The 27,827-nt window shown below is 37.1% G+C and overlaps 3 protein-coding genes across 17 annotated transcripts in view; 1 reads left to right on the plus strand and 2 right to left on the minus strand.

Annotated features, from left to right (window-relative positions):
- GLYATL3 (glycine-N-acyltransferase like 3) overlaps nt 1-4,106 on the minus strand; it is a 16,542-nt gene extending 12,436 nt beyond the window's left edge. Inside the window, exons 1-2 of one of the 3 annotated variants that reach the window (XM_072832724.1) lie at nt 4,015-4,098; nt 383-500 (exon numbers count right to left, since the gene is read on the minus strand). In XM_072832724.1, the coding sequence (XP_072688825.1) occupies nt 383-460 (78 nt within the window). In that variant the 5' untranslated portion in view covers nt 461-500; nt 4,015-4,098. Of the gene's footprint in view, nt 1-382; nt 1,404-4,014 lie in introns of those variants that run through there. The other 2 variants (XM_072832725.1, XM_072832727.1) reach the window with 2 other exon arrangements.
- On the minus strand, nt 4,045-23,762 carry CENPQ (centromere protein Q). Of its 8 annotated transcripts, none has more exons than XM_072832723.1 (9): nt 23,138-23,762; nt 19,747-19,854; nt 18,639-18,687; nt 17,004-17,130; nt 15,875-15,943; nt 12,003-12,132; nt 9,553-9,672; nt 9,340-9,417; nt 4,045-4,104 (listed from the first exon to the last, which is right to left on the minus strand). In XM_072832723.1, exons 1-9 carry the CDS (start codon nt 23,195-23,197, stop codon nt 4,099-4,101), a joined length of 747 nt encoding a protein of 248 aa, XP_072688824.1. In that variant the 5' UTR covers nt 23,198-23,762; the 3' UTR covers nt 4,045-4,098. The 8 variants fall into 8 exon arrangements, with proteins under 8 accessions (XP_072688824.1, XP_072688817.1, XP_072688816.1 ...); XM_072832716.1 differs by lacking the exon at nt 4,045-4,104 and adding an exon at nt 6,870-8,259 and having other exon boundaries at nt 17,004-17,124; XM_072832715.1 differs by lacking the exon at nt 4,045-4,104 and adding an exon at nt 6,870-8,259.
- The window catches only part of MMUT (methylmalonyl-CoA mutase), a 32,238-nt gene continuing 27,640 nt past the window's right edge, over nt 23,230-27,827 (plus strand). For 2 of the 6 annotated variants that reach the window (XR_012034156.1, XM_072832711.1), the window contains exons 1-3: nt 23,230-23,383; nt 25,685-26,110; nt 27,384-27,751. Coding sequence is in view for 4 of the 6 variants with exons in the window: in XM_072832711.1 (XP_072688812.1) it covers nt 25,726-26,110; nt 27,384-27,751 (753 nt within the window). In the remaining 2 variants the exon portion in view is untranslated. Of the gene's footprint in view, nt 23,689-25,684; nt 26,111-27,383; nt 27,752-27,827 lie in introns of all 6 variants that reach the window. The other 4 variants (XR_012034157.1, XM_072832712.1, XM_072832713.1 and 1 more) reach the window with 3 other exon arrangements.

Consider the following 27,827-nt stretch of genomic DNA (forward strand, 5'->3'; position numbering starts at 1 on the left):
ATAGTCAGAAAAATTTTATAATGACCCCTGAACCTCAGCTCCATCATAAACCTAGGTTATGTTCTTATGAGCAATGACACTTAATCCATACCCTTCTGCCATTAAAAAAAGTTTAAAACTCGAGTTTACCTTAGAAATAATCTAGTCCATCACCACCCAAGTTTTCCTAAAAGTAATTTAAAGTGACAAAAAACAATCATCAGGGCTGTATCTACAATGCATGGATGGAATCAGTCTAGCAGGAGGGGACTGGGAAACTGTTTAATAAGTGCTCCAAGAAAGTCCTGACATCGAAAAAAATTGGGAAACAGCCACAAGTCTAATATTACTTCATAGATTAATAAAAGAAAGAAATTAAAGAAAGCTCTTAAATGTAGAATACCTTGAGTGATTCAGGAAAGTGACTCTTCAACATTTTTTCCAGTATTAGTAATTTGGTAGAACAGTTTAGCACTTGCATCTTCTCCAGAGCTCTAGCAATTCCACACCTAATTAAAAACCTGAAGGTATATGTTTAGTTTTTGCTTGTTAACATTTGAATCTCCTGAGGAATATCCTTGAAGTCCTGTTTTCACTGGATGTAATTTGAAATGCAGCTGCTCCCTCTGAAGAGGGGAGAAGAAGGAAGAAGAGAGGCACTGAAGTGGGTAAAGCAGAGAACATGTGGAAATAGGGAATGTTAATGACCGAATCCTGGATAGAAGTGAGTATCCATACTGGGTTAAGTCTTCCTATGATACACATTCACTGTACGCTAAACTCTTCCTTTAGGACATAGTAGCAGTTGTAATGACTCATTTATTTGTGTTTTCATTAAGTATGTCTCAGACTGGGAGGTAAAAGAAGGAAGGATACATCTGCTTTGTGCTCCACTGTATCCCCAGCATCTACAGGGTCTGGCACATAGTAAAAGGCATTCTAAGTAGTTGCTGAGTGGATGATAGGAAACTCAGAGTAAGAGTCTTAGGGTTAAGTAGAGATACTCCTTTTCACAATGTGGGGCAAAGAACCAGAAAACGACGTGAGTGGGTCAGGTGAACAACTTGCAGAGAAACACCTAGATTGAAGATGAAAAATCAGATGTGAGCAAAGGCTGAGGCTCATTTTAGTTAGATAAAACCAAGGAATAAAAAAGGGACTTAATACAATGTATATAATTCAACCGTTGATATATAATTATATTTTCTAGATTTGGGGGCTACGTATCTCCTGCTTTTTGTCCCTAAGAAAACATTTTTCCCCCAAGTTCCAATCAAGTCTTGACTGATTTATTTATTTATTTAATTTTTATTTATTTATGATAGTCACAGAGAGAGAGAGAGACAGAGGCAGAGACACAGGCAGAGGGAGAAGCAGGCTCCATGCACCTGGAGCCCAACATGGGATTCGATCCCCGGTCTCCAGGATCGCGCCCTGGGCCAAAGGCAGGCGCCAAACCGCTGCGCCACCCAGGGACCCCAAGTCTTGACTGATTTAAAACATATTTTTTTCCTCTATATTTGCAACAGGGTAAAATATATTAAGAAAAATTAAGTTTAAATTAAAATTCAGGCAAGGTAGAAATAAACGTACATGCCAGCAGGTAAAGCAAATGGACTATAGTCTTACATATAAAGTTAATACTCTTTATTTTATTTTTTTAAAGATTTATTTATTTATTCATGAGAGACAGAGAGAGAGAGAGAAGCAGAGACACAGGCAGAGGGAGAAGCAGGCTCCATGCAGGGAGCCTGATGTGCGACTCCATGCCGGGTCTCCAGGATCACGCCCTGGGCTGACGGCGGTGCTATATCGCTGAGCCACCTGGGCTGCCCAAGTTAATACTCTTTATTTGTGGATTCCATATTTGTGAATTCACCTACTTGCTAAAATTTACCTGGAGCCCTTTAAATCAATACTCACAGTGCTTTCACAGTTATTTATGGATGTATGTGAATCTCCAGTGCCAACATTATCAGTTGAAGTTGCAGAAGCTGACTTCCTGTTCCAGCTCTTGTACTCTAAATATTTATTTGCTTTCTGTTGGTGATTTCACTATTTTAAAATGGCCCCAAGCATAGTACTCAACAGCTGTTTATAGTGTTATGTGCAGACTGTGATGTGTCTTACCAAGAAGATACATGTGTTACATAAACTTCCTTCAAATGTGAATTATAATGCCCTTGCCTCTGAATTCAATGATAAAAAATCAACAGTATGTATTAAATAATGTGTCTTTAAACAGAAATACACATAAACAAGGTTATGTGATCTTCTGATGAAAATGTTGTGATTAAAGACTTGCAGAAACCTAATCTTATGTTTTCCCTACCTACAGTGATCCCTGTGGCATTATGCAACATAACTACCACAATGAGAATCAAGTGTATTTGCAGTAGGTAGAGCACGTTTTGTACTATAAGCTTTCTAGCAGCCAACAACAAGAGAAACAAACATGATTAGTTACATGGTTCAGCTTGTCCATACAATTAGTCTTATGCTCTTGGGGCACGGCTCTTGATTTCGGCTCAGGTCATGATCTCAGTGTCCTGGGATGGACCCCCATGTCCAGCTCCCAACTCAGCTGGGAGTCTGCTTCTCCTACTCCACCACCCTCATGCCCTCTCTGCTCGTGCTCTCTCTCGCTCGGTCATAAATAAATAAAATCTTTAAAAAAAATTTTTAAGTACAATAAATAAATCTTTAAAACATTATTCTTATGCTCTTTACCATAGCATTTGCTTGACTTTTCACTTGTACTATTGCTAAATGAAATTCTCTAACTTCTAAATAATCAAAACCCTCCTTGATCTGGCTTCAATATTCCTTTCTAGATTACGAAGCTCTTTCAATTCACAAATTATGCAAGGAGACAAACATTGATGACATTAAAATCAGAGAATCATTTCTCCCATGGGTTCAAACAGAGAGGGCATTATAATTAATGAACACCACTGGACAATCTTTCAGTAAACAATGATGAATTTCATAAGGACCTTTTATGAAATAAATATTTTTTGAAGGCCACAAAACAGAACGCAGGAATTCTCATAGAGACAAAAAATATTTTTTTACAGATATTTTACAGATTTTTGAATTACATTAAAAAGTCTTAATGACAACCATTACTTCTGAAAGCTATAAGATCAGAGGGTCATAATACCACCAATCAATTATAAATTCCCCATAATTCGTATCTGTTCTAGAATTGGAAGGTGAAGACTTGTAATTCCTCTGACTCAACTGTTATCAACAACAGACTAACTGAAATCTTTGTCAAAGAATGTAATTATACTCATTTAAGTTTTAGGGATTAAGTTTATTTGGGGCACTGAAATGTCCCTCAGCACACAACAGGCACCTAAAATATTTTAACATTAATTGGACAGTGAAAACAACACTCTCCTGGGAGGCCTTTCTTTTTTTTTTTTTTTTTTTAAATTTTTTATTTATTTATGATAGGCACACAGTGAGAGAGAGAGAGAGGCAGAGACACAGGCAGAGGGAGAAGCAGGCTCCATGCACTGGAAGCCCGACGTGGGATTCAATCCCGGGTCTCCAGGATCGCGCCCTGGGCCAAAGGCAGGCGCCAAACCGCTGCGCCACCCAGGGATCCCCCTGGGAGGCCTTTCTTATAAATAAATAAAGTATAAAATCTCTGTTTTTATAAAGATAATATAGCACTTACAGTACAATGGTGAACATTTGTTAATGAGGAAATCGAGTTTTTTAAAGCACCTCTGATCTAATGCTAGTAATTATTTTTCAGCTGATAGGCTTTCTCTTTAGAGATGCCTCTTTTATCTGTTTCTCTAGTTGTGCCCCTATCAGTGCAAATAATTTTATATTCTGTAATGCTTCTTTTCCTCATATTAAAATTTAAAACAGTAAAACAAAAAGCAAACATCTTTTCCTGTAAACCTGATGATATATTCTTCCTGCATAATACTGAAATTCATCTCCCCTATTTCTCTCATTTCTTCTTGCAATTATAATCAATGATTTGAAATGTTATTTTAATGAATAAATGCTTACCTGCTGTTGAAATTTCAGTTTGTATCAGGGTAGTGGTTCCTTCTTCATAAATGGTGACTTTATTCTTCAAGCCTACGTCCCTAATTAGTCCTTAGTGGAAAGAGGAAAGGGGAAAAAAAAGTGTCCACACCTGTAGTTAGGGAGGAGTTTATGGTGTCAGGTGAAAATCATCATGCATACAGCACTAGTATTTTCACTCCACCTCTTCCATCACATTTAGACTTATGGTGTAAAAAGCAGTGAATACTAACTTTGATTTAAAGATGGACATTTTCTGGACCCCAAACCAACTATCTGTTAAGATCTTATGAAAGAGAACAGAAAGGAATGGGACACAGGTGGATGGGGTACAATAAGGAAATGACAAAGAGGTACTGACTTCTTATATCTTTTTTATCTATTTTGAAGGAAATGATTTTGCTATCCTAAATTTCCAAAGCTGACAAAGGGGTAATGTCTAGAGTAAAGTATACTTGTGGAATTGAGAGTATTTTTGATCATTTTAATTCTCTTACTCTATTCTTTTAAATGTAACATCAGTTTATTTGCTTCCCTCAAATGGCTGCAATTTTAAACGATAAGCCAACACTTACATAGGCATCTTGGCCCCAACACAATACCTGAACTTTGGGATAATAAACAGTATGAATGTCTCAATGGCATATGAAGAGTGCTTCTGGGATAATAAACAGTATGAATGTCTCAATGGCATATGAAGAGTGCTTCAATTTGAATGTGGTCACATGGGAGGATACTGTTTGTCATCTTTATGCCTCTTAAAGTCAAGATCGAATGATGGGGAAACTCGATGCATTCCCCCCTTTTAAAAGATTTATTTATTTGAGGGGGGGGGCAGTAGGGGAGGGACAGGAGAGAACCTCAAGTAGAATCCCCTCTGAAGGCAGAGCCCAGGCTGGGCTTGAACTCATGACCCTGAGATGACCTGAGTTGAAATCAGTAGTCTGATCCTTAATCAACTGAGCCACCCAGGTGTCCCTGGGGCATTCTTTACTTGAAGGTGCTTAAGTAACACAATGGGTAGCTGATAGCTGAAAGTGACTGGAGAAAGGGTATTAGATGCCAATTACTGAATGTCAAAAGCAGACTGTTTTGATCCTAGTATATTGATAATTAAAAAATATATATATATTTATTTAGGGGCACCTGGGTGGTTGTCTGCCTTCGGTTCAAGTTGTGATCCCAGAGTCCTGATATGGAGTCCCGCATTAGGCTCCCTTTGGGGAGCCTGCTTCTCCCTCTATGTCTCTGCCTGTTTCTCAGGAATAAATAAAATCTTCAAAAAATGTATTTATTTATTTGAGAGTGAGTGGGGGGAGGGGCAGAGAGAATCTCAAAGCCAACTTCAAGGTGGGGTTTAGTAGCAAAGAAATACATTCTGTGCAGCAAATCTTTTTTTTTTTTTAATTTTATTTATTTATTCTAAATTTCTCTCTGCCTTTGCTTCTTTCTTCTCCCTTCCTCAAAGCGAAGTATTTCTTGACAATGAAGGAAACATGAGAGGATTTAGAAGACTTATGTTTGTAAACTAAGCCAACCTGATTTACCTAATAAGTTTGACAGGCGCACCTGCATTTAGTTTTGGTGGAGAATGCCAGGAAATTCTATCCAAACAAATAAAGGAAAGTAAATTCCTTACTTTTAGGTTCCAGTTTAGGTGTCTAATATTTAAGCAAAACCTGTTTTGTTAAACACATGCCCAAATTAAAATTGGGGAAAATGGAAGGGTTCCTATAAAATAAGAATTTCAAATACTGACAGCACACTAAGTTCTTCCATTTGTCTGTACAAGACACCTATTTGCCTCCCGAGTCATAACTTACCTTCTTTCTTTTACACTATGTATTTATACTATATATCTTCCAAAATTTGTATGTTTTAGACTTGAAAGTTTGTGGCAAGTGGCACTCTCCACTTGTTGTGGTGAGAAGTTATACTATAGTTGGCATGACTTGTATGAGAACATAGGTGTAGAAGCTACTACATAGGAGGATAGCCATCTGAATTGTTGGGATCATGTGCAGTTGAATTTTAATTTTATTTGGGTCTGTAATTAACTCTTAAATTCTTCACAAAGAGTACAACAAACTTAGCCTTTGAAGAAAATATTGTGTATGTTTTGGATTGCCCACTATCTGCCAGAAGATATGGTAGATCTTTCAAAATCAGGTCATGTACTTTTCAAAACTGCAAGAAAGCAATATGACCAGTCATGCATGGTAAAGCACTATCACTCTGCAAAACTTAAAAATTCCAGCTTTATCAATAACCCACTGAGTGGATATTCTAAGAGAAATAGCAGACTTTCTATTAATCCCCCCTACATCAAAAGCTATTATAAACATCATGATTAACAATAAAAATCAGTGAGCTGGGGCTCTATTCATCACTCTAAAAGCAAGAAGTTCTAAGTTTCCAAGTGAGGGGTTTTACAGAGATTTTGTATTATTCTTTTACTTTTAGTTGCTTTGCCTGGCATATAGCAGGCAGTCCAAAGTACACAAAAATGTTTTAAGTGCTGCACTATAGGTTTCCTTTCTTGAAGACTTTTCCTCTAGAATCCATTAATGTTCTCCATAACCATTATTTCCTAAGAGGATATTGCTTTTGACCCTTTTACTAAGCTCTCTCGGATTCCACACGACAATGTCTCCCTCACTGCAATGAGCATTACACTGTATTTAACTAAAGCTGTGTTCTTGGTGGTTTCTGCCTGGAGGGTACCAACAGAATTATGGCACCTTCTACCTAACTGATCAGATATTCTAGGCTAGAGGAAAAATAATTAGAAATTGCAGTTATTTTATTTTATAAATAAAAGCAAACCAGACAATATATTGTAGTGACTAGAGAAGATTTTTAATATATTTAAGTGATAATTTATTCACATGTATATATTTGTTTCAGGATTTCTTTTCCTTTAGTGCTGCAGGTCTTGGTCATGCTGCTTGGAAGAAGGAATAGATAGACTGGATAAAGAATGAGCAATAGTCCAAAGTTCCTGAAGAGGGAGGGGACCCAAGAGGATTGCCACTGGAGTTTCTAAGTCTAGAGGTTTTTATGAACTCTTTTGGAGTACTATCTTAAACAACCGGGGTGTACTAAGGCATGTAAATCAGACATTTGTCTACCTATTAGGTTAATAGCTACATGCTGATGGTCTTTTGGGGCTGACATCTGGGGACTTAGGTCTTAACTGCCTCAGCTCATGATAATGACAAATGCTTTGTTTTATTTTACAACATTTTGCAGAAGTCATTTCTACAAAGGCTGCAGAACAAAATGGTAGTGCAGTCTTGCTTAAGCTGCGAAACAGGACATCAGTACTGTTTTGTCTTAGCTGTCCTGACTCTATGTTCTCTTGTTGAGGACTCCAGCCCTGACTACCTAACTGTCCAACAAACTCCTAACATTCAGACGACGCGAAAAAGTTTATAGAAAGGGTTTTTTTTGTTTGTTTGTTTGATTTTTCTTTTAAGGGAACAGATGTGCTCATGTTCCTTTAAATAAAAGTATGCTTTAATGATAGTGGAAAATATTCAACACCTAGTCAATAAACCAACCAAAGAAATAAAATGTTCATGCTACTCCCAAAGGTAAAGACACTTGGCAAATCTTAATTATGTCACAAAAGGTCTAGAGGGTTATGTAAAAGAATAAAAGCATTTGGGGATTTTTCAAGTTCCAGATGACCAGACAGAAAATCCAAGTCATGAACTAAAGAACAATAATAATTGCAAACGATCATGTTCTTTTGTACCGGGCATTCCACACACTTTACATACATTATATCATAATATCATAGTTCCTCTGCACTAACCAATAAATGAGCTCTATTCAGCCATTATAAATAATTAGATTGCAGCTTAGGCAAACAACAAGACATAGCAACAGAAATGTGAGCTCAATTTGGCAACTACTAAAAACAGTTTTCAGGGCTACATTAGATGCTAATAGATCTACAGAGGCTAATTTTAAGTGCATATTGAAAATAAATCCCAAAGAAGTCTCAGCCTCTGCAGCATCATCATAGGCCAACAGTTTTTACAAACTCATAAACATTAAATTAATATAGAACAATCTAAAAAAAACTCTTTAAGAGGCATCCAGTCTCTTATATGCTTCTTCAATGAAAGTTAACATATTCTTCATCTGGGATGAATTATGGAGAACATCCAAGTCCCTCAGAAGAGCGTTATGGTTTGGAATTAATGTCAAAATTTCTCTCTGTAGGTATGATGGTACAATTAGTTTAAAAATTTTCAAAACGGATATGATTGACATATAACATCATATTAGCTTCAGGTACATAACACAATGATGTGATATTTGTGTACATTGCAAAATGACCACCAGGACAAGTCTAGTTAATATGTAGCACCAACCCCGCCCCACCTCAAAAAAAATATGTAGCATACAAATTTACATACATAGTTACAAATTCTTCTTGTGATGTAAACTTTTAAAATCTACTTCCTTGACAACTGGGAAATATATGACAGTGCTATTGACTACCGTCACTCTGTTCTACATTACATCTCCATGACTGTTTGATTTTATAAATGGAAGTTTGTATCTTTTGACATTTACCCACATAAATAGTTTTTAACTTATCATGAGAAATACCAAATGTATGTTATTTAGAGAGGATGGTTCAAACCTCATATACTCATCAACCAACTTCAGTAATCAACTCAGTCCTGTTTTTTCAAATTTGTATTACTGTTTTATTTTTTGCCCAGTCCCTTTCCTTTCGACCTAAATGGATTACAGACGGACTACTTTATTTTTGAGAAACCTTGAAGACTTTCTAACACTATAAGTATTTACACTATATTAGAACCTGTGAAAACAGATCCAAGTATATAGTCTGGTACAAGTAACACAACATTATTTCGTGAAGAGATATGTCATTGTTAGAAGCATAACCAAACTCAACTATTGGAATTTACCTCCACAAATCTATCCCAGTTATGACCACACAAATATGTAAAGCTATATATAAAAGGGTATACTGAGCATTATCTGTAATTGCAAAAATTATTTATTTCTATCAGTAATTCACAAGTTATAGTATGGTACATTCATACAAGGGAATGTTATACAGCTATTGATAAGAATGAGAAGATTTCTCATGCAAGATGCTCACAAGGAAAGATGTTCAAACTATTCTGTCAAGTGAGAAAAATGTTGCCTAAGAACTTTTATCATGGATTTCATTTGTTTTAACAAAGGAGAAGGATATTATGATTTTATATATGCAATTCATAACTGATGATATAGTTGATATGGTAAATTGACATTTACCTGAAGTATGGGAGCTTTGAGACTCTTCTGAGAAAGTTCTGGAAGAGAGAGTACCCCACTACTACCTATTTGAAACATCTAAAGTAGAAAAAGAAAGATATAGATTATTTCAAAAGGCCAATTTTTCTCTTCTTATATTCAAAAGTTGTCTTGGTGGGAGGTAAGCATTAAAAAATTGATCCAGGCTCTAGGAACACATTATTAAACAATTACCTTTTTTACTTTCTCCTCCTCTTCTTCCACCTCACTTTTCAGAACTTGAATTCTGTTCTTTAAGCTCTCAATATTCCCAGTCATTGACAATATGGTCTGGACTATTTTATCTATTTCTTCCTGAGTCAGAAAGAGAAAGTTGATGTTTTAAATTAAATATATTATTAAATGAAACCCAAATAGGTATTAATATACATTTTTAAAAATATCTCATATACTGAAACATTTTTGCAAGAAACTGGTAAATTTCTTCTTTCAAAAAACAGACTTCCAAGAAATTAATTTACCAGAATAATTCCTTATAAGGAAATTTAATTTCCATGGAACAAGGAGATATAATCCATGTACAAGAATATTTCCTCAAAAACTCATTGAAACTGCTACAATCAGAGATCCTGGAAGACCTATGTGAACCTAGCAGAGCCAAAGGATTGATGGCCTAAAAATCTCCTGTCCTTTGCCTATCCATCTCTATCCCTACCACATACCCCTGGCAACCACTGGTCTTTTCATTCTCGTTTTGCCTTTTCTAGCATATCATATAGTTGCATATCCTATAGTAATGGAGCCTTTTTAGTTTGGCTTCTTTCACTTAGGATTCATAATGTGCACTTATGGTTCCTCCATATCTCTTTAGGGTCTAATAGCTCATTTCTTTTTAGTGGTGAATATATTCCATTGTTTGATGTACCATATTTATTTATCCATTCACCTAAGAAGGACATCTTGGGTTTCCAACTTTTGGCAATTATGAAGATAGCTGCCACAAATATCCATGTGCAGTATTCAAATATCCATCTACAATAAACTAAGGAGCATGATTTGTGCATCATGTAGTAGAGTATGTTTCAATTTGTAAGTTACTGCCAAACTGTATTCTAAAGTGTTTGTACCATTTAGCATTCCCATCAGCCATGAGAATTCTTGTTGCTCCACATCCTCATCTGCATTTGTTGCTGTCCATGTTCTAGATTTTGGCCATTCTAGTAGGTACATATTAAGTCTCCTTTCATCTATAGTTTTCCACTCCAATTATCCCCTCTCATCTCTTCCAGCTTCTGATGGTATCAGCATTCCTGTGGCTGCATCCCTCCAATTTCTGCATTTTTCACATAGCCCTTTCCTCCATGTCTCCAACTCTTATAAGGACATTTTTTTTGGTTCTTTAAGGACACTAGTCTTTGGACTTAGGACCTATCAAGATAATCCAGGATGATCTCGTCTTGAGATCTTTAATTATACCTGGGAAGACTCTCTTTCCAAATAAGGTCACATTCACAGCTCTTAGGGTTATACCTGGGAAGACTCTCTTTCCAAATAAGGTCACATTCACAGCTCTTAGGGTTAGGACTTGTGCATATTATTTTTGGGGTCACTATTCAACCCACTAGAGAGGGAATGAGTAACAGCATGAAAAAAGGAAACAGTTATTATAATAAGGACTAAAAAATTCCATTGTAGTTAAAAAAAAATTATTTTGTTCCATTGCTTTGGTTATCTTCTTTGGGTATTCCTACCATTCCTACCATGCCATATCTTCTTTGCTGAGCTTTTACATTTGTCATTTGTTCTCAATACCTTTAAAAACATGTTTCTTTTTTATTAACCTTTTCTCCTTATTTTACTACTTATTGAAAGCATTTATCCTTGGATTTTCTTTAATTCTCCTTCTAATTTAATCTGCATCTGAAAAGGTTTTTTTTTACTTCTAATTTTTTCCTGAATTCTGTAGCTTCAGTTTTTAGTATTTCTAATACTGATTTATAATTTTTTTCTATAACTCCTGTTTTTCTGAATCACTTGTTTGCTTAAGAATTAGATAGTGTTCATCTGTTTTGTGAACTCTTGTTTTCGGCGTGCTTTCATTATCTGTGGATTGCTATTGTTTGTCCTTATTTTTATATTTTCTTACGCTAACTCTGATTGTGAAATTCTATGGCTCTGTTCTTATGCAGAGGTCCATAGAGATTAAGCCCCAGCAGTTCCTATCCCATCTTCTCAGTCACAGAGACTTTGCTCACTACCACCTCTTCTACAGCACTATCACTGAGTGAGAGAGCTCAATGAATACACTGTTGTTGAATGAATATAACTTCTGTTACTTATTAGCTGACACAGGTTTTGGAAAGTCACCACCAAGAATAACTCTACATTTAGTGATGAGTTCCTGTAGTTTGATAACCAAAAATAGTTCAGTTAAAGTCAGATGAAAAAAAAATAGTAGTACTTAATCACTAATATATTAGAAATACTTTCAACTTTAGAGGCTCAAAGTTTAGGCAAAGTTTTTGCTGACTAAAAAAAAGAAAAAAAAGAGAAGAATTTAATGAAAACTGTTCTAAGATCTAGTATTTATTTTTCAGAGAATATCAGAGACTATCATGATAATTAAAAAAATTTCTTATTCTCTTCTCCTTTCTAATTATGGAGTCCCTTTACAAATTTCATACCTGTAATAATGCCAGACCTTCTTCGTTAGCTCTGTGCTGTGCCCTTTCCATTTTCAGTAGACTTGACACGTTAGTTAAATTTTTCAGCTTTTTGGGAGGGACTTTAAGGGTTTCACACAGTTGTAGCAATCTTAGGGATAAAATAAAAATGTAATTATGTTTACCTTTGTACTACCATTATTTTTATGTTTTTTTGTTTTGTTTTGTTGTGTTAGAAATACTGCTGTCATCTTTTTTCTGCCCTCATATTCCCAAGGGCTCTACTATTCTTTTATTAACAGTAGCTAACATTAGCAATGACTCACCCATAAAAAGCTGTGACACGTCATCTTTTAGCCTTTTGATTTATTAAGATTTACCTCAAATCATGGGGCACTTAAATTGTTTAATGAAAGGAAAAATTTCTACTTTACACTATTAACAATCAATTTTATTATATATATTTATTTGCACAATTTCATTTATGCACATTTTAAAATAAAACTTTCCTTATATCTTCTGAATGTGTTTCCTAGACTATTATAGCACATAATTACATCATTTATTGTGAACAGCTGGGTAAGAGATGAAATACTTCTCTGGAAGACATAATTATGGCCCTAGATTCTATAGTTCAGTTGTCCTGGACAATGTGACCAGTGAAAAAGATTCTCTGGATCAGTTACTCTAACAGTGGTTTTAAAGACAGGGAGGTCTCATAGAGTTTAAGGCAAATAAAACATTAAGATTAAATTACTTTGTTTAAAAGTACAATCATCATGAATACTGTGCAGTATTAAAGTTAAGAAATTCTCTCTAGGGGATCCCTGGGTGGCTCAGTGGTTTAGTGCTTGCCTTTGGCCTAGGGCGTGACCCTGGAGTCCCAGGATCGAGTCCCACATCAGGCTCCCTGCATGGAGCCTGCTTCTCCCTCTGCCTGTGTCTCTGCCTTTCTCTCTCTATGTCTCTCATGGATAAATAAATAAAATCTTAAAAAAAAAAATCCTCTCTAAATATGTAAAAAAAGGAAAGAAGAAAAAAATTAAAAGCAGAAAAGTTAACAAAACCTAAAAAGATTAAGAAAACCTCCTTCAAACCAAGTTTATTAGATCACCAATGGAAACTAACCTATTATTACCCTCACTGGTAGCAGGGAGTAATACAGCTTTTCTAAAAGGTTGGATTCTTGGATTCTAAGAGGAAGAAATTCAGGAGGACAATCTAAATTTGGTTGCTTCTACCTAATAGCAGCATTTTGAGGTATTCAAAAACCATACTACTTAAGATTTGCAGGCAATTTAAATAGTGGAAACTAAAATTCATCTTCCTAGGATCTTACTCAAAACATTACTTTTTTTTCTAAGATTTTATTTATTCATGAGAGAGATAGAGAGAGAGGCAGAGACACAGGCAGAGGGAAATGCAGGCTCCCTTTGAGGAACCTGATGTGGGACTCCAGGATCATACCCTGAGCTAAAGGCAGACGCTCAACCGCTGAGCCACCCAGGTGTCCCAAAATACTAATTTTTGTAAAGAAAAACGTAGGCAATATAAAAATACACCAGTCATAATTTTTGTTAAACTGTTGGGATTAACTTGACTATCATTAAGTTAATAATCATTAAGACATCACGTTTAAGAATAAAAACCTGTGGAGTACCTAGGTGGCTCAGTTGGATAGGTGTCTGACTCTGGATTTTGGTTCTGCTCATGATCCCTGGGTTGTAGAATCAAGCCACGCATCTGTCTTTGCACTCAACCTGGAGTCTGCATGGGTGTCTCTCCCTTTGCTCCTCCCCCCACTCGCTAGTGCTTGATCTCTTGCTCTCTAAAATAAATAAATCTTAAAAAAAAAAAAAAATATATATATATAGTTCTTGATTTCTTAACTAAAATAACCGAAAGCATAACATGAATACACCCTACTATGTCAACAACACCTAATCATCATTTATACTATTTTTCTATAGGGCAAACTTTCCCTAAGTATGTTCCTCTAGAAACTGCAGTGGCTAACCCATTTTGTTTGACTAGCAACCCTGTTTTGTTTGTCTGATCACAGAGATAGGCACACGACCCGGTCTGTATGAATCCTAACAGCTCTTGCCACAAAATCAGTCTAAAGATACATGTAGCACCTAATCTGGGCCAATCAGAGCCCATTTCCCAGAACTTTCTAACCGAAGCTAAGAGGACATGAATTCTATTTCTCCTCTTCACAAGGCTGAAGAGATAAACAGGGAACTATTTATATCTACAATTCTAAGGTAGTGAGGACAACTTGTCTAAAAGAATGAAGCCCACAAACAAGCCAGAGGCAGAGTTGAGACTAATATATGAAATAAAGAATTCTTGTGGTAAATATACCAATTTTGAAGATGTTAGGTTAAACAAAATGAAAAATATTTGTTCACTGTAGGACATTTATGTTAATATACCCAAACATAATTCACTATATATTCTTTTTTACTTTTTATTTATTTATTTTTTTATTCTTTTATACTTTTATTCACAGAGTATCTTTAAGAACAGGCACTCCAAATGCTGCTACAGGAAAGTTTATTCAGAGATCCAAAGAATCAATTTGCTATGGCAGTACTCTGCTATATCAGCAGAAGGAAAACTATCTTGAATATTGTTACTTGGAAGCCAAAAGACTGAGTTGTGAAAGCAAAATTGAGACAATAGGCAGTCTTTGAAGTATCTCCAAGGCTGCTACAGGATAAAGAAAGCCTAAATGTTGAACAGATCTAATGACCCACAGTGATCACTGTGAAGAGCAGTTACTATGTACTACAATATTCTTTATACAGCACATACGACTTATTTGTTCTACATTAAAAGGGAATAAATTGCTACACTTTTTATGCGTTGGCTTATATACTAGATTCTTGTATACTCCTCCTCCTTTAATTCATTCTTGAAAGCAGGTTGCAGGCCTGCTTCTAGTAAACCTTCTTCAATCTCTTCAACCTTTTTATAAACTAGCCCCATCCACCCTTTCCGTTTTGCTACTATTGTTGAAATTATACTTGAAGTAAGCAGAATTTCTGCTCAGCCTTTCCAAGAATAAAGTACTAGCTCACAAACATTTCCAAGCAAACCTGAAACTAAGATGCAGAACATTTTTCTTGAAAAGAAAAAGTTGGGTACCTGGACGGCTGAGTTGGTTAGGTAGCTGCTGTTGGCTCAGGTCATGATCCCAGGGTCCTGAGATCGAGCCCTGCATCAGGCTGCCTGCTCAGTGAGGAGTCTGCTTCTCCCTCTACCTCTGCTCCTCCCCCTGCTCATGCTCTCTCTCTCTCTCTCTCTCTCTAATAAATAAATAAATAAAATCTTTAAAGAAAAAGATAAAGTTGTGCAAATAGTAGTTAGAATATCATTGGCAGTGGTGTGACTTTTAAGAGCATTTGAAAAGAAATTTCCATTTGGGATTTGCCAGAAGATGAAGAGCAGTAATACCCAGGAAAATCACACTTGCTGCTTATGAAAATAATGTAGTACAATATCTGAAGTGAAGAGAAAATAGCAATGGAATAAATATAAGAATGGTAAACCATTAACTTCAAGTTGCTCAAAATGAAGATGGAGTTAAAGTTGACAAAATATTTTTTCAAATCTTAATACAAAAAATAAATTGTAGAAGTTGGCATTTTATGATTTTCAGACTCTCTTTTTAAATAGATTCTCTTAACTTACTTCATAACTGTGCAGCAGCACTTTAGAATATACATTTCCAAGTTGTTCATCTTAAAACAATAAAAACAGTAACAAAAAAAACAAAATGAAAGGAAAACTTTTATACACACAAATGTCTGTTCTGGTAACACAGGAAGAAGTTAGATTTTTACTAATTATATTTAAAAAAATGTTCTATTACATAACTATATTACCTTTTCTTCAGGTAGTTAAGATGATACTGAACTTGATCATTTTTTCTAATCTTGTTACTCAAAATTGCTCTAGAAAAGAAAAAGAGATTAAATAGGTAACAATTTGAAACACAACTAATATAATGCACTTACTTGTTTTCCCTGCTTTCTTTCAAGTGCCCCTCCTCACTAGCCAGGCAGAATCAACCACTTTTTATTTTATACCAAATACATTTTAAGCATAGATATAATCAAAATTCTTACTACATTCTATTATTGTCATTAATTTCGATGAGTTCAGCTTCTTGATGCAGAATACTATCTTATTTTCTTTGTATCCCCTCTAACATGTTAGCTTACATATAAAGTGTCAATTTGAACTCAACATCTTCTTAAAGTATCCCTAGTGATAGAACAAGTTTTTTATTTATTTTTTATTTTTATTTTTATTTATTTATTTATTTTTATTTATTTATGATAGTCACACAGAGAGACAGAGACAGAGAAAGAGAGAGAGAGAGAGGCAGAGACAAAGGCAGAGGGAGAAGCAGGCTCCATGCACCGGGAGCCTGACGTGGGATTCGATCCCGGGTCTCCAGGATCGCGCCCTGGGCCAAAGGCAGGCGCTGAACCGCTGCGCCACCCAGGGATCCCTAGAACAAGTTTAAAGTTCACAAAGAGCAGGTCATGCCACATAGACTTCTTTTCTTTCACCAGGGAATTTTAAGCTTCTGAAATTAACAGACTTCTTGCTTAAAGCTAACAGCATCAAAAGACATTACATATGTCTTGTTCTGAAAAACATCCTATCACTATAAAATTTTTAAAAAATGACATATAAAAGGAAATGTTTCTAAGGAAATATGTTTCTTTTTTTTTTTTAAGATTTTATTTATTTATTCATGAGAACACACAGAGAGAGAGAGAGAGAGAGAGAGAGAGATAGAGAGAGGCAGAGACACAGGCAGAGGGAGAAGCAGGCTCCATGTAGGTAGCCCGATGTGGGACTCGATCCTGGGAATCCAGGATCACATCCTGAGCTAAAGGCAGATGCTCAACCGCTGAGCCACCCAGGTGTCTCAGGAAATATGTTTCTATGGGGAACATGTAAGCAGAGATCAAGAATGAAATGGAAAGATTTCATACTTACATTATAACTGAGTCCATCATAATTTGCAAATGCTCTCTGATACTCTCTGAAAGAAGTTGCCAGGTTTTCCTCTTGTTGGATGCTATCTTAATCTGTTTTAGATTAGTATGTTCTGTTTGTCCTGTTACTGGTGAAAGACGAGACTGGTCAATCTCAAAGTTTTACATTTTTACTTAAAAACTGATTTAAGTATACATTTATTTTAAAAAGCTAACAGAATCATGAGAACCAAAATATGATAAAGCTGCATAAACTGTTTAATTCCCTTTTTATTGCCATTATTCCCATAATATGCCAGGTGTTGAATATGATTATGCTATTATGTTAATTAAAATACTATTAACTGAAACTGCAGATAAAAACCCAAGACAATTCTAAATGCAAAAGCAGGCTACACTTTATTAGGATTCAGTATAAAAGTCTGGTTCTCAGAAATGACCTAAATTAAAGAGTTTCACTGAGAAGACTAGAAAGCTATTTCTCCCAAATATTGAATGGCAACTGAAACAAAATATTCAGGGTCTTGTTGCTGGTATTCTATTTATAAAGGATAAACAAAGAAGATAATACTATTGGCTCATATGATGATTAGTTTTAGAGAGAAGGGAGACTAATTATAATTATTTAGTATAAATACAAGTATGCAAAGCCTTACAAAAGTATTGTGCATTATGGAAGTACAAAACCATGGACTTTGCTTGGTCTTGGTGAGGAGTAAGTAGGAATTTTTATTTTTATTTTTCTTAAAGATTTTATTTATTTATTCATGAGAGACACACACACAGAGAGAGAGAGAGAGAGAGAGAGAGAGAGAGAGAGAGAGAGGCAGAGACACAGGCAGGGGAGAAGCAGACTTCATGCAGGGAGCCCGATGTGGGACTTGATCCCAGGACTCCAAGATCACGCCCTGAGCTGAAGGCAGGCGCTAAACCTCTGAGCCACCCAGGGATCCCCCTGAAAGTAGGAATTTTTAGATGAAGTGATGCCTAAGTAAAGATGACTACTCCAAATTAGTTTACTCCAAACAAAGTTAGACAGTAGTCCCAAACTAATCTATGCAATGGTGGTAGGACAGAAATATATCTGTTTTAAAGAAAAATCAGTAGGTGTGTCTATAGATCACAGACCAGTAATAATTCAGATTGTGGGAAACTTTGATTTTCTCTAGTTCCTATCAATTTAGAACCTTCCACAATATGTGCTAGAGGCAGCAAGTAAAATTTCAGTTGACCAAAATAACAGACTAACCAGTACAATTTATTCTTGCAAAAATGAGAATGCAGCTGTTTATTACTGTCTTTTGTTTCTATAAAAAAGATTTACTTATTTGAGAGAGAGAGAGAGAGAGAGAGAGAGAACATGTGTGGGTGAGGAAGGAGGGGAAGAGGGAGAGGGATAATTCTAAGCACATTCCTCACTGAGCACAGAGCCTGACATGGGGCTTGATCTCATGAATCTGAGATCACATGACCTAAGCCGAAGAAACCTAGAGTCAGTTGCTCAAAGGACTATGCCAGCCAGGAGCCCCTACTATCTTTTGCTTTTGTACAACTCATAAACAAGATGCTGAGAAGTTTTTCATGAATACACACAGCTTGAGACGGACAAGTTAAACAAGATACAGAAAATAAATACCTTTGGAAGGCAGATGCTTTGGATTTTTATTTTTTGCAGTGTTTCTAACCTAGAGAGAAAAACACATACACATGTAATTAAGCATCAGATAAAAGATACCACTTTTGCAATATATTTGTCATGTATGTTGAAGAGTATTTATGTATCTTCTGGCTAGACAGAAAAAACATACTGCTGCTTGTGCAGAGAAAGGGTGTGTATTTATCCCAGGCACGGGATATACTACAGCAATTCCTGGACAATAGTGATAATGTATAATAGAATTCCATAGAGGGTCAAATAATTTTTTTAAGACTTATTTTTATTTTAGAGAGATAACTTGCCAGTGGGGGAGGGGCAGAGGGAAGAGAGAATTTTTCAAGCAGACTCCCCGTTGAGTGCAGAGCCCAGCTTGGGACTTGATCCCATGACTCAAAAGATCATGACTTGAGCCAAAAATAAGAATAGAATGCTTAACCAACTGAGCCACCCAGGCACCCCGTTTCAAAGAAGATGTTAAAGAAATCATTAGTCATTTTGACTGTGAAATAGTGGTACATACTTTACCTGCAAAAAAACATAGGCATTGCCCCGTATCAAAGAATATGTTAAAGAAATCATTAGTCATTTTGACTGTGAAATAGTGGTACATACTTTACCTGCAAAAAACATAGGCATTGCCTCTTATAGGATAAAACACGCAAATTTTTAAAAAATTTTATATTCTTTTTTAAGAAATGGGCAAAATTATGGTAGAAAGAAGATAATTCCTCCCAAAGTAATTTTTCTCTATGTTAATAAAAATCTCTTCCCACTAACTGACAGATTTTCCTATCTTTAACCACAGAATCTGTATATACTTTATTCCTAGTCTTTACATTCAAACACCTTAAAAACGCCCTATGACCCCCTCCTCAACAAAGAATTTTCTGGTCAGTATCTTTAGAAACTGAAACAATTTTTATCTGAGAACCTTTACCAATTATGTTGCAACAGCTCCCACATAACGATATGAATTACTTTAATTTGTAGTAAAATTGACCTTTAGTCTTTATATATTCCTTTATATGGAACAAATTACATTTTTACTCAAAAAGTTCAGAATGATAAACTCAATTATTTTTATTACCTTTTTCTTTGGCAACTCCACATCTTCATCATCAATTTTTCTTTTAGGGTTTCTTTTTAATTGTTGAGATCTTTTCTTGGAAGCACTTGCTTTGCTAGACATCTTGATCTAAACAGAACAATTATAATAGTACGTCAAAAAATCTGTAAAATAAAAAGGACACAAAAATAAGCTTAATCCTACATACATTTTGTTAAAAAGTACTACCTATAAATGTTCCAAGTTTGCCTTAAAAAATAATGAAAGGTTTGGGATAGTGTTTTTAGAACATTTGAACATACTTTAAAACAAGTAACACTGATTACTATTAAAGTAAGTGTATTTGATTCAATTTCATTCCTGGAAATTTCTTCCATTTTTATGGCTTTAAAAAATCATGTGAAAATGCTCTTGCATCTTTCCTTTATACTCCCCTATACAATAACATTACTTCCATGTTTAGAGCCAAGAAAATGGAAATAATAATGTATTAAATTGTATTACCCTGTCACAGACAATATTAATTGGAATAGTAATATAGTAATATTCAGGTCTTTTTATTTTAAGCCTAATGTATTCTCAGAATTTATGCCAGAGATGAAAGGAATTAATTTTTAAGACCATACTATGAAACTATGTTGTGGAAATTCAAGCAGAAAGGTCACTCATAAGGATTTAAGCTACTACTCCGTGTGGGCTATTTGCATTTTTAAAAAGCACAGAAGAATACTGATTATTCTGTCCTTTCATAACAATACAAATCAGTCACCATTCCTTTTCTAAAAATTCAGAGTTAATTATATTAATAGTTTATATAGGTGGATTGAGATAGATAATAAAGGAGGTACTTTGGATAAATCTATTTCTTTGAAATTTAAAAGGTAAAGTTTCAGTAAGAAACTTTTTTTCAGTAAGATTAACAGAAATAGTGAGAAATAATTAATTGAAAGATGACAAACTACACTTAGGGAGTACACGTAAGATCAGTTACAAAAAACAGTGGAAGCTAAATTATACTTTACCCTACTTCATACCTAGTCTATGTTACATTCCTGAGATGCCTAATTCCCTCAATGTGACATCCATGCCTTTTTATTTCCCCTACTTCAAAACCAATCCACATGACAGTTTCACTTGAGGACCTCCCCTGGAAGGGCTACCGTACATAGAGTACAGGTTGTTCAAGGAAGAAGGTGAGGGAGCAAGTGAGGGCTGAGACTTAGTCCTTACCCCATTTGGTAGATTAAAAAATGGTGCAAATTCCTTCTTACTCCTATTATTTAAAGATGGAGTCTATGTCCCTTTATCTTAAATCTTGGCAGACTCTGTAGCTGTTTGAGCAGCAGAATATGGTGGAAATGATTCTGTACCAGTTTACTGGCCTAAACATGAAGAGACTCATAGCTGCAACGTCCTCATGTTTGGAATATTTGCTCTTGGAACCCAGCGACCATGCTCTGAGGAAGGCCAACATGGAGAGGAAGTGAAAGGCCCAAGCAAAAGCCCAGCTGAACTCCCAGAATACCCAGGGCCATCTTACCAGCCTGGCACATGTACTTAAGCTAATATGCTGCAGCTGACCCTGAATGGAAAAGACAGGAGTCAGTTCTACCACGTTGTTCCTGATCACAAATTCTGGAACAAAATAAATGACTTTCTTAAATTAAAAATAAAATAAAATAAAAAATCCTTCCCCAATACCTACTACACAATATCCAACGCTTTACCATGCCACTTACAGTTCTTAACCGTTAGCCTGGTCTAGTTTTCTGTACTTCTCTCCCACTATGCCTTATAAGACTCTCTCTCTAGCTAGATTTGATGATTTTGAGTACACACTGAGTGAGGCATGCACTATGCCCTCCACCTGAGCTGCTCTCCTGTCTCTGCCCACCTCTCCAGTGCAAGAGCCACCTGCTCTCCATTCCTCCTAACCAACCCCAAGGTGTGACAACCAAAACTGTCCCCTGACATTATCAAATGTCCCCTGGTATGAAGACACCTCAGCCTGAGAAACACTGCCAAGAGCAAGTCAGGGATAAGGATAAATAGATAAAAAGCTTGGTTCCAAATCCTGGTTCTGGCATTTAACTAGCGGTACAAGCTTAGGCACGTAAATTTGTTCAATTTCCCCCCTGACAAAATGGGTTAAAGTTTAAAAGCACCAACATTAAAGGCTTTTGTGAAGCTAAAACTTCGTACAGAATATGTAAAGTGCCTAGAATGACGTATGGGACACGGTAACAATTCGATACATAAAAGTCATAGTTTTCTATTGGGCTGGTTGTCCAGGAACGAGAATAGACATTTTAATGTAAATGTAAAAGGAACAGAAACTTTGCCCTGTTTTAGATCCACAGGAAACCACAGCTCAGTGACAGTGGGTAGACGCCGATATATAAAAACAACTACTATATAGGGATCCCTGGGTGGCGCAGCGGTTTAGCGCCTGCCCTTGGCCCAGGGCGCGATCCTGGAGACCCGGGATCGAATCCCACGTCGGGCTCCCGGTGCATGGAGCCTGCTTCTCCCTCTGCCTGTGTCTCTGCCTCTCTTTCTCTCTCTGTGTGTGACTATCATAAATAAATAAAAATTAAAAAAACCCTACTATATAAAAGTATACACCATGTGACAAAAGTTATAAAAGACAAATGAGTGAACGGCTGTCTCAAATTGATGTGTGTGCGTGTGCTGGGGGCGGCCAGAAAAAAAAAAAAGTAATATGTGAATTACATTTCGAAATATTTAGCCAGAAAGACGGGGAATAAAGTATTTGAGAGAAAGCAGCAAAAGTCTGAGAGCAGAACAGGTTAAAAGAAACTGGTCTGCTGGGGGACACGGAAAATTCAGCCAGACTTGCCGGTGTCTGGATGGAATAGAAAGGAGGCTGGAACGGTAGTCCGCGGCCAGACTACATGCTGCGGTAGAGTTCACTCCTTACTCCGTAGGAAACAGGGAGGCATCCCAAATCCTCTTGTTGTCCTTAGTGAAATTCGTGGAAACCAAGTCTCTCAACCCAGGTCTAGCGCCAAGTCTGGCAAAACACAACCAGGCTATGTTTACCTCCTGACAAAAGCCTCGGGATGCGACGCTAGTGTCCTCAATGCCTAAAGACGCTAATCTCCAAGGCTGCACTTCGCCCCACTTGGGCCGCGGGAGATAAAAAAAAGAAAAAAAAGAACGAGGACGAGGATGAACTGGGGGATGGAGGGAAGAACCGAGGAACCAGGCGTCCCTTCACTCCATCCTTGCGAATAAAAACACTTCAATCCTTGGCCCCAAGCAAAGGCAGATATGGAATATCCACTGGAGTCTCACCCCCACGCTCCTGAGAAACAAACCGCGGAGTCGGTCACAATCGCGCTAGCCGCGAGCTGGACTCACCGGCAGGTTAAGAGCTTCCACGACTCACCAAAGAAGCCTCTTCAACCCTCCAGCGAGTCAACGTCACAGCAATTCGCGCCCAAACCATTGAAAAACCGACGAAGCCCGGAAGTGGGCGGGCAGAAACCGGAAACGCCTGTCGGGAGAGGCGGGCCTCGGGTCACAGCTCTAACGTCATCAGAAGCGCGCCCACGGAAGCGCGAGGAGATTGGCGGCGGGGAGGGCGGTGTCGGCCTACGCCCCCTGACCCCTCCAGCTCGGGCTTTTGCGCAAGGTCAGTGAGGAGCTCGGTTGTGTGTTTCTGGGTCGCGGGGCTTGGGGTTCCGAAGTCCAGCCGCCCTTTGTCACAGCCGAGGTCCGAGACAGGCCAGCCAGTGAGTAAGACTGTGCGCCTCGAGATGCGTCAGCCTCTCAGCTCCCTCCTTTCCTCTGGCTCCTCTCTCCCCACTTCCCTCTGTCCCCTGAGCCTGTCCTTTTCCTCTTCCCACGGTGACGGCACCCCGCTCTCCTCTACCTTCTCCTTGGCTCTAGTTTCCCGACCGACCTCTCACTGCCAGCGTCGCAGGTGGGAATGAGGAGGTAATGCTGCAGAGAAGGTGCTTGTTCGCCCCCGAGGCGCGGCGTCATCCTCCCCGGCCGCGCCAGCACCCCGAGACTCTGCTAGGCAGGGGGCGCTTGCAGGATTATGGGGGGGGGGAGGGTGATCTGCCTCCACAGCTGCCTCCCCTCCAGGCTGCGGCTCTTGTTCCTCTGAGGTTTTTCGGATACGAGGTGATAGGACTGAAAGTGACTTTGTGTATACAGGTGGAGGGAAGGGTAAGAGGTGAACTAGGAAAGACAGAAAACTGTAAATTACTCACTTGTTCTCTTTTACCCTGAAAGAGAGCGGTTTTTCAGAGCTCGCGACCTTGGATAAACGTGTTTTTGTGTAAAGCTTGAAATCACTTGGTGATTTTTCTCCCAACAATTTCTTATATTTAAGGATAGGTTTATACTAATATTACACTAATATTAAGTGTAATTTGCATGCTGTATGTTGTCATCTCCAACCCAAATTAGCTGAACATTGGGGGTAGCTAGCCTTTCCTGCCATATTAATGTGAAAGCACATTATTTGGAAAGATGTTTCATTCAGAACTGCCCTTTGCTTCACAGCCCCCTGACAAATGTTGGGTATTCTTACTTTTCTGTAAGCCTCATTAAATTGACAGGAGACGGTATGGAAAATATAATTTTAAGCTCACTTTACTTGTTGCCTTATGTATCATATGGCATGATGAATATATTAATAAACTTTGCATCTCAAAGCCTTTTAGAATATTAGGTTCTGTATGTTGACGCAATACGTATTTATTTTATATATGTATTTGTATAAATATGAAATACATCTTAAATACATTTTATATAAACACACAAAAAAGTGTTCTAATATGCTATGGAAGATGATTGATGTGTAACAGAAACAGTTACCTAAGAGCTCATTTAGTCCAGCTTTTGAGTTCAGGGAGAGGCTGTGAGTATTATTTAAATACAAGGACTTGGGATCCCTGGGTGGCGCAGCGGTTTGGCGCCTGCCTTTGGCCCAGGGCGCGATCCTGGAGACCCGGGATCGAATCCCACGTCGGGCTCCCGGTGCATGGAGCCTGCTTCTCCCTCTGCCTGTGTCTCTGCCTCTCTCTCTCTGTGTGTGTGACTATCGTAAATTAAAAATAAATAAATAAATAAATAAATAAATAAATAAATAAATAAATAAATAAATAAAAAATAAATACAAGGACTTTTAAACCTAGTGCTGCCTACGGTTTAAATGTTGGCTCTTCTGTGCCTTAGTTTCCTCATCTGTAAAATGGGGATATTATTAGTACCTGTCTCGGTGTTGCTACTCTTTATAAAGGATTAAAATTGCTACTTCTTATAAAGTTCTTACAGCAGTGCCTGGCACATAGAAAGCCCTATGTATTGGGATACCTTAGCCACATTAGCCAAAGAACATTCTAGGTAGATGAAAGAGCAAGAGAAAGTCACAGAACTTGATATATGCAGTGAGCTCTAGGTTATCCAATATTTCTAGAACAAAAGGTGTAGAGGACAAAAGCAGTGATGAGTCTGAGAGGTGTGCAGAGATCAGGTCATAGAGGCCTTGAATTTGTCTTACTTGTCTTATTCACCACTTTTTTTTTTTTTCCAGCTCCCAACACAATGCCTGTCATAAAGTAGCTGTAAAAATATTTTCAGTGAAAAAATTAGGAGATGTATTTTATCCTCTACATGATGCCGAACCTTTGAGAAATCTTAAGTGAAGTGTGACATAATCATAGTTGCATTGGTGTCAGTTTGTAGAATGGATTAGAGGGGCTAAGACGGGCCAGTAAAACCAGCTAAGAAAGTATTGAGAAGAAGACTAGAACAATGATAGTAGTTGTGAAGAGGGGCCAAAGTTAACAAAATGTAAACTATTGGAACCAGAAAAGGAGAAGAGCTGAAATAATACTAAAATGCTGCCTTCGTTATCTTTTCACCAATAGTTCCCATTTTGCCTTTTGTGAATACATGTATACTCTGCTTCTTTTTCTAGGCCAGTTCTTGGGTTTTTTTGAGTGTTTTTCATGCTCCATCATGTTGAGGGCTAAGACTCGGCTTCTTTTGCTTTCACCGCACCATCTGAAGCAGCTCAAAGAGTCACCAGGATCCAGGCTTATATGGCGTCGACTTCTGCATCAGCAACAACCCCTTCACCCAGAATGGGCTGCCCTGGCTAAAAAGCAGTTGAAAGGCAAAAACCCAGAAGACTTAATATGGCACACTCCAGAAGGGATCTCCATAAAGCCTTTGTATTCCAGCAGGGATACCAAGGACTTAGCTGAAGAACTTCCAGGAGTGAAGCCATTCACACGTGGACCATATCCCACCATGTACACCTTTAGACCCTGGACCATCCGCCAGTATGCTGGTTTTAGTACTGTGGAAGAAAGCAATAAGTTCTATAAAGACAATATTAAGGGTGAGATTTTAATGCAGCACATCATATTCATAATCAAACATAGGTTTCCTGTTCTTGGCTTCTTTTGAAGGGACACTGGTTAATCTTGGTAAAGATGATAGTCACTTTGTAATTTTGTAGTTCAGACTATACTCTGAAAAAGATGAATGTTTTCAACTTCCATAGTCAAAGGATAGGTGAACCAAATTAAATTGCTAAATTCTTGAATGCTAACAACAGTTAACCTGCATATTATGGGGACACCTGGGTGGTGCTGTTAGTTGAGCATCTGACTCTTGGTTTCATCTCAGGTCATGATCTCAGGGTCTTGAGATCGAGCCCTGGGTCAGGCTCTGCACTCAGCACAGAGTCTACTTAAAGAAGACTCCCCTTGTTCTTCTGTGGCTCCTGCCCCTCAGATAAATAAATAAATCTTAAAAAACAAAACAAAACAAAAACAAACCATGCACTTTATGTAAAACAGATTAGGTGAAATTGTATGATGAAAGGAGACATGGGCTTTCTCTTTGAAAAGCTTTTAATTAACATTGTCAAGATGGGAATTGAAGGGGAAAACAATTTAAAAGATGCCCAGGTAAAGTAATAAGCCAACGATAATGTACAAATATATTTAGTGCAGTCTGGCATTCATGTCTCTGAAAATTATATTAACTACTATTTTTTCTATCTGATCTGTATTAAAATCATATTTGCTAAATTTGAGGATTTGTAAATTTATATTACACATAGAGGACTGATCTTATATTCAGTGTACACTTTTTGTTTTTTGCATAGTGTTCATAATTCTGTTTTCCAGAATATTTGAATAGCCAGGACATCTTGTTTACTACCCTATTAAATACAAGAACTAATTATATAAGCATACAGATACTAAATTATGTTAACTATTTATAAATAGGTCTTCTTGTGTACCTTAAAAAATATTTCTATCTGGAATTGTTAAGATAAAGACAAAATAGGTGAAGGAGATTAAGAGGTACATACTTTCAGTTATTTTTTAAAAAGTGCTAAGATAAAAAAGATCCTCAGACATGAGGTGAGATGTTTTATTCTTGCCGTTCTGCAATTCAAGTTGTGCATTTTACCACATGGGAAACAACTTAGGAAATGTACTATCTTTATTTAAATTTGTTTTGACATGTATGAGCATAAAAATTTTAAAAAATATATATTATGATGAGGTGAATCAACTCCTTTAGTAGTGTTAATGTAAATGAGTTTACTTTGGTGCCAGACTCCTTAAATCCTACATTGTTTTTCTTTATGTGCTCAGCTGGTCAGCAGGGATTATCAGTTGCCTTTGATCTGGCAACACATCGCGGATATGATTCAGACAACCCTCGAGTTCGTGGTGATGTTGGAATGGCTGGAGTTGCTATTGACACCGTGGAAGATACCAAAATTCTTTTTGATGGAATTCCTTTAGAAAAAATGTCAGTTTCCATGACCATGAATGGAGCAGTTATTCCAGTTCTTGCAACTTTTATAGTAACTGGAGAAGAGCAAGGCGTACCTAAAGAGAAACTTACTGGTACAATCCAGAATGATATACTAAAGGAGTTTATGGTCAGAAATACTTACATTTTTCCTCCAGAACCATCCATGAGAATTATTGCTGACATCTTCCAATATACAGCACAGGTATTTCCTGCTACTTATGAGATTTGCTTTACTTCTTTAGATGTAAGACTTTTTATAAAATATCACCTAATTTGAA

Source organism: Canis lupus, chromosome 7 (assembly GCF_048164855.1).
Source record: "Canis lupus baileyi chromosome 7, mCanLup2.hap1, whole genome shotgun sequence".
Taxonomy (NCBI): domain Eukaryota; kingdom Metazoa; phylum Chordata; class Mammalia; order Carnivora; family Canidae; genus Canis; species Canis lupus.